Source organism: Leptopilina boulardi, unplaced genomic scaffold (genome assembly GCF_019393585.1).
Source record: "Leptopilina boulardi isolate dan_hultmark-lab unplaced genomic scaffold, ZJU_Lbou_2.1 LbouV2_78, whole genome shotgun sequence".
Classification (NCBI taxonomy): Eukaryota; Metazoa; Arthropoda; class Insecta; order Hymenoptera; family Figitidae; genus Leptopilina; species Leptopilina boulardi.
This window is the reverse complement of record NW_026138025.1, coordinates 148,929-165,428: the sequence shown is the minus strand read 5'-3', so window position 1 is coordinate 165,428 and position 16,500 is coordinate 148,929. Positions and strand designations below refer to the sequence as shown.

General features: G+C 25.9%; 2 protein-coding genes across 5 annotated transcripts in view; one reads left to right on the top strand and one right to left on the bottom strand.

Annotated features, from left to right (window-relative positions):
* Positions 1-16,500, bottom strand: part of LOC127290634 (endoribonuclease Dicer-like) — a 47,697-nt gene that overhangs the window by 30,435 nt on the left and 762 nt on the right. The gene's annotated exons all lie outside the window — the stretch shown is intronic.
* Positions 5,744-14,666, top strand: LOC127290633 (uncharacterized). Of its 2 annotated transcripts, XM_051319332.1 has the most exons (4): positions 5,744-5,762; positions 5,938-6,008; positions 7,757-7,827; positions 8,461-14,666. In XM_051319332.1, the coding sequence occupies exon 4, from the start codon at positions 8,581-8,583 to the stop codon at positions 14,506-14,508; it is 5,928 nt and encodes a 1,975-aa protein (XP_051175289.1). In that variant the 5' UTR covers positions 5,744-5,762; positions 5,938-6,008; positions 7,757-7,827; positions 8,461-8,580; the 3' UTR covers positions 14,509-14,666. The 2 variants fall into 2 exon arrangements, with proteins under 2 accessions (XP_051175289.1, XP_051175288.1); XM_051319331.1 differs by lacking the exon at positions 5,744-5,762 and having other exon boundaries at positions 5,782-6,008.

The following is a 16,500-nucleotide window of genomic DNA, read 5'->3' as shown; positions in this document are numbered from 1 at the left end:
GCAATTACAATATGACCTCAATCAGCTTTTATCTTGGTCTAAAAAGAATAAACTACTTTTAAATATCAACAAATGTAAAACAATATCCTTTTCTACATCTTCGAATTTCATTAATAATAACTATTTTGTTGATAAAAAGGTACTTTTGAGAGTGTCCACGATTGTCGACCTTGGGGTAATGATTAACGGCTCATTTTCCTTTATAGATCATATTACTTATACAATTAATAAAGCTACCCGAGCCTTGGGTTTTGTCATTAGAAATGCAAAATGTTTTCGAAATCCTCTTGTATTGAAAAAATTGTATTTCGCACTAGTTAGGCCTATAATTGAATTCGTCTCTGTATTGTGGAAACCTTATCAAAGCTACCTGTTAACAGATATCGAACGTGTTCAGAACAGATTTCTTCGTTTTATGGCTAAACAGACTGGTGTACCAATTGATTATCATAATCATGACTACACAGACTTAAGATTAAAATTTGATATTCAGCTATTATCTCAGCGATTTTTATACGCCGATATGCTTTTCTTGTTTAAAATTATTAACGGCATAATTAATTGTGCAGAATTGCTGAGTCTATTTTATTTGCATATACCCCTAAAATCTCCAAGACATCAACAATTGTTTCACATTCCTTTCAATAAAACTAACTATTTGAACAATTCTGTGATCAACAGATTGTGTAAAGAGGCAAATCAGTGTAGCACAAGTGTTAACTTTTTTGGTATTTCTTTAAATAAGTTTATAATTGAACTGCGTAATTTTATGTATGATGAGAACAATAATGTTAGCGCGGCTGATTAATTTTGTTTAAATTAGAATTATCGTATCATAGTACACTGTACGAATGGGCGCTGCCCGTATACTTTGAATAAATAAATAAATAAATATATATTTATAAGACTTATAATATCGAAAAAACAATTTTATAGTTACATTAATAAATTAAATATCATTAAAGTGAAACATTAAATCGGATGAATGTAATTCATTTAAATCGTTAACTAATTTAACCATACGATACTCATCTAAATACGAATCGTCTTTAAGTAAAATAAAATCAACATTCTCCCCATCAATAGTTTTCTTAATTATTCCATATTTTTTCAAATTAAAACTTTGTGGAATATAATATCTTCGATTTGTTGGAAATTTAAAACTTCTATCAATATATGCAATTCCAGCCATACTATTTAAGTTCAATTCAGTGAATAATATTTTTTTACCGGAGGTATTTGGGATGTATTTCATAGCATCTTCTTGAATTCTATGAAACGGATTATCTGTACTAAATGATACACTTTTACCTAATTCTCTTCCTAATATTTGATTGTAATGTTCATTAGAAACTAAATGTGCTTGATAAAGTGGAAATGGTTTTTTGAAAAAATGTCCAGTAACAATTTGTCTTAGGGCCAATCTCTTAAATGCAACATCTAATCTTGTTTTCCAATGTTTATCTCCTTTTAATTTACCAGAAAAATGTGAATAAATAACGAAGTAATCCTCAAATCGGATATTATTTTGAATTTCTCTTTTACTCTTGAATGCGTGAAACACAGATGCAACATCCTGTTCATCAAAATCAGGAAATATTATATTAATGGTTCTCTCTGCAGATGCTAAATTTTTAACTTCATATAAAGAATTTTGAAACAGTACATCATCAATAAAAATGTTATTTTTTATTTTTAATGGACTATATAGACTTGGAATTGAACCACTTTCAAAAATATCTTTTGCCAATGAATTATAAGACAACATAATATTACTGGAACCTGGTCTTAAAATATATTCTTTTAACAATTTTTTCGAATCACTGAGTCTGTGTAGGGGTATTCTCGTGGATATGGAATACGCAGCATCTTCAATACTTGAACTTCTTATTAATTGTCCCACTTCTTTATTGTTAAGTAACTTTGAACTCTCTTCTCTAATTTTAATCCATTTTTCTTTTTCTATTGGCTTTTGAACTAGATCCATTTGCAAAATAGATTCTCCATTAATGTAATGGGTATTCTGTACAGTAAACTCAAGTTCCGGATATACAATGTATTGGTTTTTTAAAGTATGCTGAAATTCAGAAAGATCGACAATTCCATATTGAGAATTCATAGTTATGTGGAAACGTACTTCTTTTTCAAAGGGAAATTTTGATATTTTAGAGTCAATTGGTGCAATATCTCTCAAAAATGTAAGATCGTTAAAAAAAAATTCTTTTCCTTTCAATTTCTCCAAATCACTAACAAAAATGCTTTTCATTGATGTTTGACTAAACAATTTTGTTGGTAGTTTAAATTTGTAAGGTTCAATAATTTGTATATTTGATAATGAATCGACAAGGCTTCGAACATTATACAAATTTGATTTACTGTCTTTCAAACCAGCAATTCCTTTATTTTCAAACAAAACTAGTGTCTCAGTATAATCAATGTTTGCTAATACGTCTAATAATTTTTTTTTATCGAAAACATCATTAATTCGAAAATTACCCTGCGAAGTAAGTTTTCCAGGTCCTCTTGAAGTTGACGGAATATTATCACTTGGTAAACCACCTTTAACAATTGGTTGTCTAATTTCAATCGCATTTCGATAATCAATAGCTGGCTTATTTTTCAGTGAATTTAGATTAGCGTAAAATTTATCATTGGTTGAAAATAATGTATTTAACTCATTTACCAATCTAACCATTCGTTTTTCTTTTATAATTTCCATATAGACTATTGGCAATGTAATAAAATCAGATGCTTTAACAGGTTTATCTACTTGCCAGTCATATGTAAAACTTATTTCATCAGGAACATAATACATTTCCATGGGAACATTAATTTAACGACGTACAATATTAAAAAAAAATTAATAAAATTATGCTTTGATAAAGTCAAATATTAAAATATTTAACTGTCCTTTTAGTTTTCATTGCTTCGTTTCTCTATCGGAGACATAAATGGGGACATAATCGCTATTTTTCACAAATTACGTAAATTTCTTCCTTTAAAAGGTAATATTTGCCGGTTTATTTTTTTTAAGTTGTTATTTACAATCCGAGGATTAATTTTATGCAGCAGAAAAAAAATTTAGATAAGCATTCAACGCATGAAACTGACTGTCCCCAATTACCCCAAAATTTAGAAAATTTCATACAATTTGGGGTAAATGGGGACAGCATAGTTTCTAAGAAAGTTTTAAGAAAAAAGTTTCCTTAAGTATATTACTGTATAAAGGGATGAAAGAACTTGGAAAAAGTTTGTAGTAGATATATATAATAGTTGAACCATTTGAATTTTTTTATTTTTTTTTGTATTTCAGTATTTTGTCTCGCATTTCAAAGAAAGCAGACTTAAAAATCATACCAAATTTTTTTCATATTCCTTATGATTCCCATAACAGAAATTCAGCTGAATTTTTAATTTTTGTTAAATTGGTTAATAATGACAAGCTGTCCCCATTTACCCTGGATTTTCAAATTATTGAGGTAAATCGGGACAGCTTGTCATTATTAACCAAATTGACAAAAATTCAAGTGAATTTCTGTTATAGGAGTCATAAGGAATAAGAAAAGAATTTGGTATGATTTTTATGCCTCTTTTCTTCGAAATGCTCGACAAAATACTGAAACAGTTTGACTTTGATTTTCAAGTTTTTATACATTGAGCGATAACTTTTTTTATCTTGCTGTGCTGCTAATTGTCAAGAGAAAAGCTTGGCAATAGTCAATACCTCTTGCAGGTGATCTGAGGTTAAAATATTGACGTTGAACTTAATTTTAAAACTGTAAATTAAGCTCTAAAACCTCTTGTCCCCATTTACCCCAACTGACCCTACCGAAAATTTATTTAACGGTTGTTTTATCAAGAAAAAACAAGATTTTTTAATTCTTATTTTTCTTATTATTCATTTAAAGGAAATTCTTAAAATCCGTTATAATCAGAGAAAAAATTTCTTTGACTTTACAAAATAGTTTAATTAATCTATTTTAATATTTTTAATTGACAAAATTAAAAAGTTTATAGTTAATTCAAAATAAATAATTAACTTAACAAAAGAATGTATCCAAATAAGCTTGATAAAATTATTTTTTTGAATAATATATATATTTTGTTATATATTATTGACGAAAAAATGTGAGTTGAAAGTTTTTTTCAGTATTTTTTTTACATATAGATATACATTTAATAAATATGTAAAATTTTAAAGTAGTAAAAATAAGACACGTGTAATAAACTAAAGCCTTGAAAAAAAATGTTTCGAAAAGAAATATTTAACGAAATACAATACAATACAATAAATGATTATTCCCCAAATTTCAATTTCATAATTTTCAAGACATCGAAATTCTTATCATCTAAATGTCATTCCACATAATTTTTATATTTCGAAATACCATTTAAGATAATTTTTATTTTTTCGAATAATCATTTATTCTAATTTTTAAATAATAGAATTATCTATTGATATAATATTTATTTTGCCGAAAACTTCTTTATCATAAATTTCATTCTTCCGAATGGTTATTTGTCACAATTATTAATTCTCGGAATGCTTGCATAACCTAAAATTCATTCAAACTAATCGCCATTTAATATAATTTGCTTGTTTTTGAAATGTCATTTCATATAATTTTTATATTTCGAAATAACGTTTAACGCAATTTTTATTTTGACGAATTACCATTGGTTAGAAGTTTTAAATGTTCAAATTTCAATTATCTAAAATTTTCATCTAATCAGATATCCATTAAGTATAATTTTTATTGCTTCGAAATATTATTTTACATAAATTTCAATTTTCTAAACTTCATTTGATATAATTGCTATTTTTTTTTTAAATCCACATTACCTAAAATTAACTGACACTATTTGCTATTTGGCATAATTCTCAAAACACAGAAAATTTAATTGTCCTAAATTTTGTTTTGCCGATCCCATTTTCGAATTTTTAAATAACATATGATCCAATCAACAGAAATTTCATTTCACCTAAAATATCATGTCTTCGTTTTTAAGCAGTTATTACCCATCTATGTGTTTTATATTTTTTAATTAAAATTGTCAGTAAAGAAAATAAAGATTTTTTTTTGTTTATGTAGAATCTACATCTACTTTACCGACTATTTTAATCAAAAAATATAAAACACATAGATGGGAAAACACTGCTTAAAAACGAAGACATGATATTTTAGGTGAAATGAAATTTCTGTTGATTGGATCATATGTTATTTAAAAATTCGAAAATGGGAACTTATATACAGTGACTATTATAAGAAATAGAGATTATGAAAAATTATAAATCGGCAAAACAAAATTTAGGACATTTAAATTTTCTGTGTTTTGTGAATTATGCCAAATAGCAAATAATGTCAGAGAATTTTAGGTCATGTGGATTTTAAAAAAAATAGCAATTATATCAAATGAAGTTTAGAAAATTGAAATTTATGTAAAATAATATTTCGAAGCAATAAAAATTATACTAAATGGATATGTGACTAGATGAAAATTCGAGATAATTGAAATTTGAACATTTAAAACTTCTAACCAATGGTAATTCGTCAAAATAAAAATTACATATGTTAAAAGGTATTTTGATTATTTAAAAATTAGAATAAATGATTATTAGAAAAAATAAAAATTATGTTAAATGGTATTTCGAAATATTAAAATTATGTGGAATGATATTTAGATGATAAGAATTTCGATGTCTTGAAAATTATGAAATTGAAATTTGGGGAATAATCATGCGAGCCATATTTAATAAATATGTAAAATTTTAAAGTAGTAAAAATAAGACACGTGTAGTAAACTAAAGCCTTGAAAAAAATGATTCAATTTGTCAACAACAGTATAAAAATATATTTAACGACATACAATACAAAAAAATGAATAAAATTTTTCTTTGATAAAGTCAAATATTAAAATATTTAACTGTCCTTTTAGATTTCATTGCTTCATTTCTCTATCGGAGACAATTTAATGCAGTTGTTTTGCTTCACAAGTGATCATTCACGGTGAGTAAACTAATTCTATATAATAATTTTATTTTTATTATACTTCTTAAAATGTAGGGTCAATTGGGGTAAATGGGGACAAAATCGCTATTTTTCACAAATTACGTAAGTTTCTTCCATTAAAAGATAATATTTGCTGGTTTATTTTTTTTAACTTGTTATTTACATTCCAAAGATTAATTTTATGCAGCAGAAAGAAATTTAGATAATCATTAAACGCATGAAACTAACTCCCCCCAATTACCCCAAAATTTAGAAAATTTCATAAAATTCGGGGTAAATGGGGACAGCATAGTTTCTAAGAAAGTTTTAAGAAAAAAGTTTCTTTAAGTATATTACTGTAGTAAGGGATGGAAAAACTTGGAAAAAATTTGTAGTAGATATATATAATAGTTGAACCAATTGAAATTTTTTTTTTGTATTTCAATATTTTGTCTCGCATTTCAGAGAAAACAGACTTAAAAATCATACCAAATTTTTTTCATATTTCTTAAGATTCCCATAACAGAAATTCAGCTGAATTTTTAATTTTTGTTAAATTGGTTAATAATGACAAGCTGTCCCCATTTACCCTGAATTTTCAAATAATTGAGGTAAATCGGGACAGCTTGTCATTATTAACCAAATTGACAAAAATGAAAAACTCAAGTGAATTTCTGTTATAGGAGTCATAAGGAATAAGAAAAAAATTTGGTATGATTTTTATGCCTCTTTTCTTCGAAATGCTCAACAAAATACTGAAATAGTTTGACTTTGATTTTCAAGTTTTTATACATTGAGCGATAACTTTTTTTATCATGCTGCCAATTGTCAAGAGAAAAGCTTGGCAATAGTCAATACCTCTTGCAGGTGATCTGAGGTTAAAATATTGACGTTGAACTTAATTTTAAAATTGTAAATTAAGCTCTAAAACCTCTTGTCCCCATTTACCCCAACTGACCCTACCTACAATTTATTTAACTGTTGTTTTATTAAAAAAAAACAAGATTTTTTAATCTTATTTTTCTTATTATTCATCTAAAGGAAAATTTTAAAATCCCTTATAATCAGAGAAAAAATTTCTCTGACTTAACAAAATAGTTTAATTAATCTATTATATTATTTTTAATTGACAAAATTAAAAAGTTTATATTTAATTCAAAATAAATAATTAACTTAACAAAAGAATGTATCCAAATAAGATTGATAAAATTGTTTGTTTTGAATAATATATGTTTTGTTATATATTATTGACGAAAAAATGTGAGTTGAAAGTTTTTTTTCAATATTTCTTTTACATATAGATATATATTTAATAAATATGTAAAATTTTAAAGTAGTAAAAATAAGACACGTGTAGTAAATTTAAACTTTAAAAAAAATGTTTCGATTTGTCAACAACAGTTAAAAGAAATATTTAACGACATACAATACAAAAAAAATGAATAAAATTTTGCTTGATAAAGTAAAACGTTAAAATATTTAACTATCCTTCTAATTTTTATTGTTTCAATATTGCATCTACGAAAAGTTGTTACAATTTTTTTCAATATTTTCTTTTACATATATAGAAATTCATTTAATAAATGTGAAAAATTTTAAAGCAGTAAAAAATAAGACACGTTTAAAAAATTAAATTCTTGAAACTAAATATATCGATATGTCGACAACAATAAAAATAAATATTTAACGACGTACAATATTAAAAAAAATTAATAAAAATTTTGCTTGATAAAGTCAAATATTAAAATATTTAACTATCCTTCTAGTTTTCGTAGCATCATTCCTCTATCAGAGACTATTCGACATAGTTTTTTTGCTTTACAAGTGCTCATTCACGGTGAGTAAAAAAATTCTATATAATAATTTTATTTTTTTTAAACTTCTTAAATTGTGCCTACAATTTATTTAACGGTTATTTTATCAAAAAAAGAACAAGATTTTTTAATCTTATATTATTATTTATATCTTCTTTTCCAAATGGATCTATTTGGAAAAATTAAAATTTCATCTGAAGGAAATTTTTACAATCTTATTCGTTATAATGAGAGAAAAAGTTTATTTAACTTAATCTATAATGCAATTAATTTATTTTATTTAACAATAATTTTTAATGAATTCCACGCCAAATTAGACACTCATTTGCAATTGTATCTTCCATTTTTATTACTCTTACTTATAAATCATTGCTAAAATCTTACGAACCATGGAAATTTTTTTTTAATATTTCGGTCTTTAGCCCATTGCTAAACCTGTTTTAACATTAGTCGGTAATGTAGATTTCTGTGTCAGTAATTTTTTTGTATCGACATTCCCCTGTTTTACCGACAGTCGGTGATGTAGATTTCTGAGTTGATACTTTTTTATATCATCATCCAAATGGGTCGATTTGGAAAAATAAAATTTCATACCGAGCGCTCAACCGATCGTTGCAATAAAACGCTTAATTTAACATAATGTCAAATTATTTCAGGTTTCCTAAGGAAAAATTAAAACTTCACTAAAGTGTAGAGATACAACAGCAAAAAATATATTAAAAATTTACAACAGTTAATACATTAAAAAAGAAACACAGCAAAAAGCGAATCGACTCATGATGAACGACACATCTGTTTTCGTTCAACATTCACCAAACTTTCAATTTCTATCTGTTTGTCACTATATTACCACTCTCGGCGTTATCTTTTACAACAAAGGCCTAATTAGATTGAATGAGCGAAATCAGACTGTCCCTGTACTCAATACTTATTTCAAATACCTTAATAATTCCAACAATGTAATCGAAACAAAACTCCAGCTTCTACAAACAATATTAAAAGGAAACGATCTTTACGGTGGTGACGAAAATGAAACACTCGATACAAAATACGTAGATGAAACATATCAGTACATCATCAACAATGCTCTATTTTCACACTATGGTAATATCAACGATTATTTAGCAAAAATAATCAACAAGGCAGATAATACATCTTATTCCACGTTGATGAAAACTATAAAGCAGGAATTCTTTAACAATTACACAAGTATAGATTACTGTTCAAAAACAAACAAAAGCCCGAAACTTAATTTTTTGTCAGCTAAAACAATTTTTTTTGAATATATTCTGCCAATATTTCCCGAGCCAGAAAATAAAGATATGAACATAATGGAAGTGGATTATTTATACGCAATGGCTGGTTTAAAAATTGTCAAATCCATACTAGCAGAAACTCTAAACGCTTCGTTTGGTGATTTAATTTCAATTACACGAGAGTTTGATTTACAAGAGGATTACGGAAACGAAACTTATCAAATAATGTTAGCAGCTTTTTCAACACCGGCACTATTTTTTTACGCCTCTAAGGAAAAAGAAACATTCAGGGAGAAATATCAAACTTTGTTTAATGCAGAATTTTGGAATGAAGTTTATGAAAATTTATTTTCAAATATTAATTTAGAAATGAATAAAATTAAAAATCATTATTTTGAAAACAACCTTTATTACAAATTCGAAAAGGAAATGAAAGAATTAAAAAATCGAAGATTATTGGCAACAACTATACTAGAGAAACATTGTACCTTTTCTACTTTTAAAAATCTTTTATCTGAATCTGTGACAAACTATATGTCATATTATCATTTCCTTGTAAAATTAACTCTTCCTTCTGGTTGTTCTTTAGAAAATCTACCCGAATTGCAAGTTGTTTATGAGAAACAGTTTGAAAATGTAAGAAAGACAAAATATGAAATTGAAAAGATTGCAATAAGAAAAGTTTTAAATGACAGTAAATTAAAAGAAAAATTAGACTCAAAATCTATTGTTAGTGATGCAAAAGCTAAAGATTATCCAACGTCAATGGGGATACCGCCTATGGCAAGAAAGATAAACCCCAATGTATACCTACTGTTTGCAGTTAAAGAAGAAGGAAAAACAGATTTTTATGCCATTATAGATAACGATAATGTTTTGTCATTACTCGTAAGAAGTGATAACAAACAAGAGTTTGGTAATGTAATTGCTAATGATTCATATACAGAAATGGAAATAAATATAATTGCCAATGATATGAAATTCGCTCATGAAGATAGCGAAGCATTTATTGAAAGGATTGCCGAAATAAAGACAAGACAATTTGTAAATAGGCTAATGGACGACTATAAAAATGAAACTACAAAAGAGAAGGTTTTTAATTTTCTAAAAATACTTGTACCATTTTACAATTGTATTGAAAGCGTAAAAGCGGATAGCAAAATTGGAGCCGCAATAAGCTGTCCTTCAGATGCTCTCATCCTTCTTCCTGGAGTAAGTCTTGCCACAAAATACGCAACAAAAATAAGCGACAACTTTGTCATTGGATCAGGCCAAAAATATTTAATTAGAAGTACTTTTGCAAGTACAGCAAGTGCCAGTAGATTAACTTCATTATATCAAGTTTCAAAAGTGTTGGCGAGATCCGTTTCGCAGGAAATTCTTACCAAGCACCTGTTAAAAGATATGTCTATTTCCTTCCTACAAGTAGTAGATCCTGGATTTCAATTAACCTTCCATTTAAGCAAGTTTGGCTACAAATCATTGCACAAGACGTATAACTTTATGATTCAAAAAATTGCAACGACTGCTATAAATAAAAATCTAAAATTGATATTAACAACTATGTTAAAAAAGCTTAATACTAAGATGAAACTGTCAACCACATTTAATGGTCTGATACCTAAGGTTCTGCGTGAAGAGAAAAATTATAAACTAGTTCAATACTATTATCCCGGCGGTGAAAATTTCTTTGGACCCACATGCATATCATCATTTGGAAATACTGCAGAACTAAGAACCATTGAAGGCAGTTCACCTCAAGTACCCGTGTTGCCAGTAAAAGATAACATGAACAAAATCTCGTATCGTAAATATAATCCAGCAACTAATGAAATTTCTAATATAAAACTGGAAATGGGAGAAAATGATCTACTCCGAAGTAATCTACCTTATCTTGAAGATACGAAAATAATACCATACAAAGTTAATCTGAAAACACAACAAGTAAAAGGGGGTTTGCCGACTAATGATATTCCTTTAACATCAAAAGGATTCGACCAACTTCTTTCTCCGGATACTTTGCCAAATGTTGATATTTCTGGAATGGACAGAAAAGAGCTTCTTCGGAGACTTATGCCTTATCTAAATCTAGATGGAGATACGAAAATAATAAAAGATTATCAAGTTTATCATAATACGATTGAATGGAATAAGACACCAAACAACCCAGGTACGTCACGAGAAATTGTGCCAAGTGGAAATACTCTTGATACTTCAAGGCCAGCTGAAGAATTAGTTCTAAGTAACCCTCTATCTAAAGTTATGTATGGTGAACAAAAATATCGTGAAATGTTATTATCTTTAGAAGATTTAAAACCTGAAAAATGGGTTGATTTATACAAAAATAAAGACAAATTAATAACATTACAAAAAAATTTAGAGAGAATACGTTGGAATCAAGACATAGAAAAGTGCGAAATGCCAAAAGAACTGTGGTTTAAACAAACATTAGACAAACCACTAATTGTTGATACTTTGAAGGCAATGAAAGGAGAAGATTTTTATTTCAATGATATTACCCTATTGACAGATATTCGTCCAAGTGAAATTAATATTGTTAATGAAAAATCAAATTCCATAACAGAAGTTCGTTATCACATGACAATTGATTCTCAATATGGAATTGTTGATTTAGCAGCATTTGATAAGAGTTGGAAAAACCAATTTGTTGTTTATCCAGAACTCACATTTTCGGTAGTAAATGCTGAATTCAAAAATGGAAGGGATTTCTTACTTTTAGAACTAAAACAAAAGCCAATATTGCAATTGGATTGGCAGATATATAAAATAAAGTATAATTATTTACTTGACACTAAAGAAATATCTACATTTACAAGAAGTGTAGATATCGAGAATGCTGCCAGCCTTATCTCATTAAATACTCCTCGTCATAGATTAACAGAAATGGAAGAAATGTTAAAAGGTTACATTTTAAGAATCGATCCAATTGAAACTCGTGTTCCTACTTATGAAATGTTGGCAAAGGAAATAAATACAGGTATTACACCTTCTAAAATATTTAACGAATGGAAAATAAAGAATCATATTTTTATTGACGATGTACTATTTAAAAAGTCTTTATATCAAATTGAAAATTTGGAAGATGCGAAAAAAACTATAAACTATATTTTTGATGGGATTCATTTACAGAATATTGAAGCTGTGTTTGAAAGTTATAAGTTATTTCCAATTCGGCAAAATATGCGATTTGAGGATTATTATGTATTGTATTCACATTTTGCAAATACTTTACCACCAACTGCATATGCACAAAGAAAATTTTTGGCTTCACTATACAGATTAGCCCTTAGACAGTGTGATGATAAATTTACTACAATTCCAAAAACACTTTATCGTGCTGTAGAATTAAGTAGAGAAGAATTGTCACAACTACTATTTTCTGAATATTATCTTCGTCGTTTTAAAATGAATCATAAGGCTTTTTATTCAAATGCACAAAATGCTGTAAAAAATACTCCTAGAACTAGTGATTCAAAGATAGTAGTATTGTATAAATTGGAAATTCAGAATCCATCTGGAATAGTGCACATTGATCCTTATTATTTCAATGTTCCCATGCAAATGTATTATGTTCCTGATGAAATAAGTTTTACATATGACTGGCAAGTAGATAAACCTGTTAAAGAATCTGATTTTATTACATTGCCAATAGTCTATATGGAAATTATAAAAGAAAAACGAATGGTTAGATTGGTAAATGAGTTAAATACATTATTTTCAACCAATGATAAATTTTACGCTAATCTAAATTCACTGAAAAATAAGCCAGCTATTGATTATCGAAATGCGATTGAAATTAGACAACCAATTGTTAAAGGTGGTTTACCAAGTGATAATATTCCGTCAACTTCAAGAGGACCTGGAAAACTTACTTCGCAGGGTAATTTTCGAATTAATGATGTTTTCGATAAAAAAAAATTATTAAAGGTATTAGCAAACATTGATTATACTGAGACATTAGTTTTGTTTGAAAATAAAGGAATTGCTGGTTTGAAAGACAGTAAATCAAATTTGTATAATGTTCGAAGCCTTGTCGATTCATTATCAAATATACAAATTATTAAACCTTACAAATTTAAACTACCAACAAAATTGTTTAGTCAAACATCAATGAAAAGCATTTTTGTTAGTGATTTGGAGAAATTGAAAGGAAAAGAATTTTTTTTTAACGATCTTACATTTTTGAGAGATATTGCACCAATTGACTCTAAAATATCAAAATTTCCCTTTGAAAAAGAAGTACGTTTCCACATAACTATGAATTCTCAATATGGAATTGTCGATCTTTCTGAATTTCAGCATACTTTAAAAAACCAATACATTGTATATCCGGAACTTGAGTTTACTGTACAGAATACCCATTACATTAATGGAGAATCTATTTTGCAAATGGATCTAGTTCAAAAGCCAATAGAAAAAGAAAAATGGATTAAAATTAGAGAAGAGAGTTCAAAGTTACTTAACAATAAAGAAGTGGAACAATTAATAAGAAGTTCAAGTATTGAAGAAGCTGCGGATTTCATATCCACGAGAATACCCCTACACAGACTCAGTGATGCGAAAAAAATGTTAAAAGAATATATTTTAAGACCAGGTTCCAGTAATATTATGTTGTCTTATAATTCATTGGCAAAAGATATTTTTGAAAGTGGTTCAATTCCAAGTCTATATAGTCCATTAAAAATAAAAAATAACATTTTTATTGATGATGTACTGTTTCAAAATTCTCTATATGAAGTTAAAAATTTAGCATCTGCAGAGAGAACCATTAATAGAATATTTCGTCATGTTCATATACAGGATGTTGCACCTGTGTTTGACGCTTTCAAGAGTACAATAGGAATTCAAAATAATATCCGATTTGAGGATTACTTCGTTATTTATTCACATTTTTCTGGTAAATTAAAAGGAGATAAACATTGGAAAACAAGATTAGATGTTGCATTTAAGAGATTGGCCCTAAGACAAATTGTTACTGGACATTTTTTCAAAAAACCATTTCCACTTTATCAAGCACATTTAGTTTCTAATGAACATTACAATCAAATATTAGGAAGAGAATTAGGTAAAAGTGTATCATTTAGTACAGATAATTCGTTTCATAGAATTCAAGAAGATGCTATGAAATACATCCCAAATACCTCCGATAAAAAAATATTATTCACTCAATTGAACTTAAATAGTATGGCTGGAATTGCATATATTGATAGAAGTTTTAAATTTCCAACAAATCGAAGATATTATATTCCACAAAGTTTTAATTTGAAAAAATATGGAATAATTAAGAAAACTATTGATGGGGAGAATGTTGATTTTATTTTACTTAAAGACGATTCGTATTTAGATGAGTATCGTATGGTTAAATTAGTTAACGATTTAAATAAATTATATTCATCCGATTTAATGTTTCACTTTAATGATATTTAATTTATTAATGTAACTATAAAATTGTTTTTTCGATATTATAAGTCTTATAAATATATATAATTTCTTTTAATTTTATTTCTTATTTGAAATTTAGTTTTATTTCCATTTTTAATTATCACTAAGTTATCTTTATTTTTCGTTTAAAAACTGTCGGTTAGTTATGTACCTACATTGTTTTATTTAATTAAAATATATTATTTTATGAATTCTTATCCTATTTACATTTACTACCACACCTTTAGATAAGATGTAATTATATAGTTAAAATAAATATTTTACGAGATACAATATAAAAAAGTAAATAAAATTTTTCTGTATGAAGCCCAACGATAAAATATTTAGAAAAATGCATGCATTAATTTATTAAAATATTTATCTTTCTAACTTTTATTGCTTTATTTTCTGAATTTCAAAATATTTTTTTTTAGTTTCAGACAATAATTAAATTTTTTGGAATTAAAAATATAATTTATCAAATATTTTAAAACGAATATTGACTTTCAAAAGTTTTTAATTGAAAAATTCTTTTAAATACCTAATTGACTTTTTTAAGAATATTATAAAAATAATTGACTTTTGATAATGTTATAGTTGAATGTATTATATTTCAGAAAAATTTAGATGGAAAATTTTGGAAGTAATTAGAGTTTTAGAAGGTTTTAAATTAAAATTTTTGAAAATTCTAATTTATTTTTAAGGAATTTTAAATTTAATTTTTTTTAAAATTTTAAACAATTATTGAATATTATAAAATTTTTAATATTGAAAAATTTGCAGAATTAAAGAATTAAATAAATAAAAATTAATTTTAATTAAAAAGAAAATTCATAAAGGTAAAATAAAAAATGAATAACTATGTCTAAAAAAATATAAAATAAAATAATATATATATATATATTGAAAATTTCATATGTAATTTTTAAAAGATCCTTTAAATAAATAATAAATTTTTTATTTAAATTACATTTTAGTTTTACAACAAGTTCATTATTATTTAATTCTCTAATTTATATTTTATATGAAAAAAAGTTAGAAAGTAAAAAACAAAACGAATTAGTGTAGGTAGGTATGTTTTAGAAAAAAAAATTTTTTTTACGAATTTTCATTCTTTCAGATGAATTTTTAATTGTTCGAATTATTATTTAATATAATTTCTATAAAAACCGATTTTTCTGCAGAATTTTTAACTTAACCGAAAAATCATTTAACACAATTTCAAATTGATAGAATTTTCATTTGTCCGAAATTGCAAATGACCGAAACAACAATCGATTTTGGCGCGATTTTTAAATTATCAACCAATCAAAAATTATTTATAAAATTATGATTAGTTGATAATTTAAAAATCGCGCCAAAATCAATTGTTGTTTCGGTCATTTGCAATTTCGGACAAATGAAAATTCTATCAAATTAGAAATTTTATTAAATGATTTTTCGTTTAAGTTAAAAATTTTGCAGAAAAATCGATATTTATAGAAATTATATCAAATAATAATTCGAAAAACTGAAAATTGTACTCAAAAATAATTATGACAAATGAAAATGCATAAAATGAAAAATTCAACTTTTTCGAATTTTTTTTTTCCCCTAATATTTATACCATCATCTAAATTAATTTGCCTCTAATCATTATTTTTAATTATTTTATAATCTTTTTATTTCCATTATTAATTAATAAAATAATTTTTATTTACTATTATTAATTTATTTTAATTTGATTAACCCTATGAATTTTTATTTTAATAATTATAGCTTAATTATGAATTAAAAAAAAAAAAAATTTACTTTATATATAATAATTTGAATAACTTTATTAATTATATCTTTTATTTCAATATTTTTTTTTTTTTAACAGGAATAATAATTTCATATACAAAGAAGTATATGAACAAAAAGAAATCTTGATGTAATCATTGAAATGTTCAAAAGAATGTGTAGATTGTTATAAATTTATCTAAAATATTTTGGTCTTTTTTTTTTTTAATAAATATT

What these genes read in the sequence shown, in the direction of transcription:
- LOC127290633 (XM_051319332.1), top strand. Translation starts at nt 8,581, where the DNA reads ATGATGAACGACACATCTGTTTTCGTTCAACATTCACCAAACTTTCAA.